Source organism: Haliaeetus leucocephalus, unplaced genomic scaffold (genome assembly GCF_000737465.1).
Source record: "Haliaeetus leucocephalus isolate CR32 unplaced genomic scaffold, Haliaeetus_leucocephalus-4.0 Scaffold251, whole genome shotgun sequence".
Lineage (NCBI taxonomy): Eukaryota > Metazoa > Chordata > Aves > Accipitriformes > Accipitridae > Haliaeetus > Haliaeetus leucocephalus.
In genome coordinates this window covers 6,793,673-6,799,284 of record NW_010972687.1, presented here as the reverse complement: position 1 = coordinate 6,799,284, position 5,612 = coordinate 6,793,673, and the positions used below count along the sequence as shown (strand labels likewise).

General features: G+C 41.8%; 1 protein-coding gene across 5 annotated transcripts in view; it reads left to right on the top strand.

The window, feature by feature from the left end:
- The first annotated feature begins 1,687 nt into the window (after positions 1 to 1,687).
- The window catches only part of ZCCHC6 (zinc finger, CCHC domain containing 6), a 38,225-nt gene continuing 34,300 nt past the window's right edge, over positions 1,688 to 5,612 (top strand). For 3 of the 5 annotated variants that reach the window (XM_010568663.1, XM_010568661.1, XM_010568660.1), the window contains exon 1: positions 1,688 to 2,223. In XM_010568663.1, the coding sequence (XP_010566965.1) occupies positions 1,734 to 2,223 (490 nt within the window). In that variant the 5' untranslated portion in view covers positions 1,688 to 1,733. Of the gene's footprint in view, positions 2,224 to 3,004; positions 3,115 to 3,269; positions 3,389 to 5,612 lie in introns of those variants that run through there. The other 2 variants (XM_010568664.1, XM_010568665.1) reach the window with 2 other exon arrangements.

Below are 5,612 nucleotides of genomic sequence, written 5' to 3'. Positions count from 1 at the left end.
GTGGGAGGACTGGAAGGAGGGGTCCGGGAGCTGCCGCGTGGGAGCAAGGGAGCCCCGGGCCGCCCGGCGTGCTTCCTGCCTGGTGGTGACGGACGGAGGTCGGTATCGTCACACCGCCGCCTGGGTCCCGTTGGCAACTTGGCCAGGGCTGCCTGCTGTTTCTGGCCCCGCGGGGGACCGTGTCGTCCCCCGGCTGCGCTTGCCGCTGGCCCTGCGGGGCAGCCCACCCCCCCCCCCCCCCCCCCCCCGCCAGGCCGGCACCCCGCGTCGCGGTTGGGAGCCAGAGGCGAGTGTAAACTTGGACTCTCCGCTCCCTTCCAGTGCGGGGAGTATGGCGTCATCCGGCCTGGCGGCTGGGCGTGGGCGTTGCTTCTGGGGATGACTCTAAAACAAGCTGGTTTTAGGTCGCTCTGAAATTCCGGTTTGACAGCAGTTTCTTTCCGAAAATAGGGAGCGAGTTCACTTTTTGCGCTTGAAACTTTTCTTTAAGCTCTTAGCTGGAATACCTGCGTCTCCACAGTCGTGCATAACTGGCTATGAATTCAGGTCTTTAGGACAGGAATCCCACTTGTTTTGTCACTCAAGTAAGAGCAAAAAAACCCTCTTCTGCTTAAGAGGGGGATAAACACTAAAGGTCTCAAGCCTATAGAAAGCAGACACTTGGGGCCTGCAGGACTTAAAAAAACATTTAAGAAAATCAGGTACCCTACTCCCGTATTAAAGGCAACAGAATGGCCTTTCTACCCTTTTCCTGCTGTTTAAGTGCTTCTTGTAAATGCCCTACAGCCTTCCCTGCATCCATGTCTTTTGAAAGAGAAAACCTTTTTTATTTGGTTGTATGTGGCTATATTTAAATCGTACAATATTCAGTGTCGATGTGACTGCTGGTGCTTATGTGTCTTTAGCCAGTCTCTTCCAGGTAATTCTTCCTTTCACGGTCCACACGGGTTTATGCTAACGTTGGACTTACAGCTCCCTGGAAGTCTTTTACAGTAAGAACATGGACATCACCAGGTGCGGGGCAGGGAAGAGCAAATCGGTAGCCCAGATGTTTTAGAGAACACTAAAATAATATGAAATATGAGTGCTTTATACCAAGTAACGTGAGACCTCAGAATGCCGGTATAGGTAAAATGTGCAGAGTGGACTGGAGTGCAGCATTGTTTCTTAATCATTGTGTCATATTTGCCTGACGGATAGATTGCTACTCAACTTCTACGTCTCTGTCTCCTCTGATCACACAGTGAACGGTGCCTACTGTGGGGAAAGGGGAATACTCAGATGATATAGAATGGCTTTGGGGCCATCCTTGTTCCTGCCTTCTACGTACTCTGCATGCTACGAAGTTCCTTCAGTCATTCTTTCAAAGCTTTCCTGTACTGAGCTGAGACTCTGATGTGGACTCTTAAAAGTAGTTATCTGTCCTAAAGGCATCTAGACCTTAATGCTCAAAAAAACCATAGGCTGTCTCTGCAATTTGTGAACCACTCATAGGTGTTAGACATTTTAAGAGAAGAAACCTAGCTGAGTTTTGAACTGCCTTTTGTTTGGTTGGAGCAAATTTTGCTTTCCACCAAGACTTGCTTGCCTTGATGTTATTACAGAGCCAGGGCTTTGATTATTGAGGTTTAAATAACAAATAATAACCAGTGTTTATTGCTTGATTAATTTTAAAATACAACTTTAACTTTTTAATTTCTAGGTGGGAATCACTAAATTGAACAGCAATAACCATGGGAGATGCTGCAAAACCTTGCTTTGCCAAACAAAATAAGGAACAGGAAATTTTACATCAGGAAGAATTAAAAGGAAGTCCCTTACAGAAAGACTACCGAGTCATGGATGAATACGGAAACGGCCATAGCAATAAAATAGATACCAGCCTGCAAAAGAAAAGGGGAACACCAGGTCATTACAGAAGCAGTCCTAGACGAGGGCCACGTAGTGTTTTCAGTAGCCCAAATTCACTTAAAAACACAACTTACAGTCAAGGGTCAAAGTTAAATGATACCCAAAGAGACCAGACGAAGAAGTGGGTATCTGATGACCACCATGGTACTTCTGACAGCTGGAGAGAGTACAGATCTGTTGCGTGGATTCCTGTGCATAGCAGGGCAAGAAAGGACTCTTTTCATGAAGTTGAAGGTGCTGGAAACAGAAATGTAAGACGACAACTTCAGGAAGACTTAGAAGACGTGGCAGACATGCAGAAAGGAAACTCTGGTAATCAGCACGTTTGTTGCTTTTTACATAGCTATCCAGTAAAGTAGCCCTCTGTGTGTTTTGCTGAAACGTAAAATTTCAAGATTCACTGTTAAAGCAAAAAAATCATCTTTGTTCTGTCATATATTGCAAACTGTTGACTGTACTATACTGTAGCACCTTAAACAAATTGTTACAGCGAATGATACAGAACTTGTTTTATAAATTGTGTTGTCTTTAAGTTAGTGTAGAAGTGGTAGGAGTAAGTAGACTGTGACATCTGTGTAGTGTCCCTGTTTGCAGTTTTCCAGGTACAATTTGATTGAATCTGTCAAGGCTAATAAGGGATGTTTCAGTTAAATTGATACAGGGTAGGATTTTGGAGCTACTAATGAGGTCTGTAACAACATGTCTTAAAGAAGATTGAAAACAATGCCTTGTAGGCGTAGTGAGAACTTAATACTAGCAACGGTAATACAGCAATAACACAGAACTCGCTCTCCATGCATATTCAACTCCTCTATGGGCAGTTGGCACTAATAATGACAGTACAAGCTGTAAGTGTTGAAATCCAAGGAAGAACAGGCTAAAGGAGGGTAAAGTGATCAATATCATAAGGTCTTCATTGAATGCAAGTACTAGAAGGAAGTGTAAGTAGATCAAAGCAGAAAGAGGAGGCTTTAAAGGAGAGAATGTAATTAGATAAAATAAGAAAGACTAAGGCACAAATGAGGTGCTGCTAATATGGAACAACTGCCTGTTAACAAGAGATCTGTCTTCTTTTAGTTAAGACTGGGGGCCAAAGTCAATATTGATCTGCCCCCCTGCTGAGAAGGAAAGCTGTTGCTGGTTGGTACTGGGAAGTCCAGGAATTGAATGTCCTTTCCCTTGATATCAGCTGCCACTAAAAGGGTAAACTGTGAGCAGGTGCCCAGTGTCTCTCATTGTTAGAAGTAAATTGCACACTTAAACTCAACCTCAGATGAGGAGAGAGCAGAGTAGAATGCTTTTGCAAGTTTGTTCTCGAATTTGCTGGGTCTAATGAACTTTTTTCTGTGAAACTTCAGGAACTCACTGAAGTAGATTTTTGGAACCACCGGCAATCATACCTGAGAACTTATTCAGAAGTGAGCTACTGGCATATAGGAAAGGGCAAGCGTCTCTTAAAAGTGGAATTAAAAAAATGGTATGCAACTTTAATCTTGGGAATCTGTTCTGGAACAAATAATGTAATCTGCTATAAGTATTTGAAAGGTAACAGAGAGATGAGTAGCAGCAAACATGGATTTGTCAAGAAAAAAGTATGCCAAGTCCTTCTAATTTATTTCTTTAAAATAGTGATCAGTCCCCTGTGGACATGAAAGAAGCAGTAGGTAGATACTGCTACTACTAGTGCTGTAGTACTTTAGACACTCTTATGTGACAGCTCTGTAAGTAAACTAGAGGAAAATTCTCTAGATTAAATTAATACAAGAGACTTGCAGAGCTAATTACATAACTATACTCAGAAAATACTTAACAAAGATTTTGTCAAAATGATAGGAAGCATTGAGTAAGCATCTGCAAGGATTCTGTTCTGTTCAATGTTTATTACACTATTCTGATGATGAATGAAGACAGCATGCTTATTAACTGTGTGTTTTTAAATTTGAATATTGTCATGGTTTAACCCCAGCCAGCAACTAAGCACCACACAGCTGCTCACTCATTCCCCCCCACCCAGTGAGATGGGGGAGAAAATCGAGAAAACTCGTGGGTTGAGATAAGAACGGTTTAATAGAACAGAAAAGAAACTAATAATGATAATAACACTAATAAAATGACAGCAGTAATAATAAAAGAATTGGAATATACAAATCATGCACAGTGCAATTGCTTGATGCCCAGTTAATCCCTGAGTGGTGATACCCCCTGCCCCCACTCCCCCCAGTTTATATACTAGATGTGATGTCACATGGTATGGAATACCCCATTGGCCAGTTTGGGTCTGGCTGTGTCCTGTGCCAACTTCTTGTTCCCCTCCAGCTTTCTTGCTGGCTGGGCATGAGAAGCTGAAAAATCCTTGACATTAGTCTAAACACTACTTAGTAGCAAGTGAAAACATCATACTAGGAAGACAATTAACTCCATCCCAGCCGAAACCAGGACAAACATGCTGTGGAGCTGGTAGGAACTGAATGCAGAAAAGCAGGAAGGTCAATTAAAATAACTACACAATTGGAGAAACGTCCCACATATAGGATGAAATAGAAAAGACATGCAAATGCCATTGTTTCAGTAAGAATGTCAACTCTACAAATAAAGGAGAAAAAGTTACTATAAAGTAGTATTTTTTTCAGAGAAGAATCTGAAATCGTAGTGAATCAGAAGATGATATTGAGTAGTCAGTGTCATGGTGTTGTGAGGCATGAAAACAGACTCACAGCCTGAAGTACTCCTTTTTCTCTAAGTCTGGTAAACTCAGTTGCAGTGCTCTGTCCAGCCTTGGCACCCTACTTGAATAAGTAAAATGGAAACAGTCCAAAGAAGAGCAAGAAGAGTGCCAGGGTACATAGAAATAGAAACTACACAAACTGTAAACCATCTCAGATCTTTCTGCAAAAGGAAAGGGTAGGGAGGCATGATAATAGTCTTTAGCTGTCTAGAAAGGTATTAAAAAGCTGATGTAGTAATCTGGCTCGCATCTTTCCAATAGATGGGACACAAAGCAATGGGCCTAAAATTGAGCAAGAAGGGTTCAGATGAGGAATAAAGGGGAAGTTTCTAATGGTAAAGCTGGGGAAGTACTGGAGAGATTGTCTGCGCAGCTCATGGAGTATGTACCTGAAGGCCTTTAAAAACAGGTTAGGTGAGCATTGCTCAGGATTGACAAAGTTCACCTCTTGAGGTCCCTTCAGAAGCTTTAATTCTATGTCAAGAAGCAAACAATTACTAAAAGTGTTTCTTTTAGCATTTCCTTTTACTTGAAATCCTTTATGTAGTTGTCCCTTTCCTCTACCTTTATCCCTTTTTACTGTAGCTTGTAAGGAAGGAGTTTACCAAATCTCTGGGGCACTGATTTTTCTGTGGAAGCTTTCATTTTATCTTGCCTTTAGTACTTTATTTAGTCATTAACCTATAATTAGATTATCACTACTGTAACTACCAAATATTAGAAGTATTCATTTACTTTGTAATTTTTTTTTAAGTTACTTAGTGGTTACAGAAAAAATTGGTAAGCAGGTAGTTGTCACATGCTTTCCTGCAAAGACATTACTTTAATACCCATTTTTCTCCAGGTTCTGTCTACACTGATCAGTAAAAATGTAGTCAAACAACTGTGGCAGGTCTTAGGAGTTTGGGCAGGAGGGTCAGCATGGGAAATGGAAGGGATGTGTAAAGTTCAGAGACTCAGACTTTTGTTTCTGCTC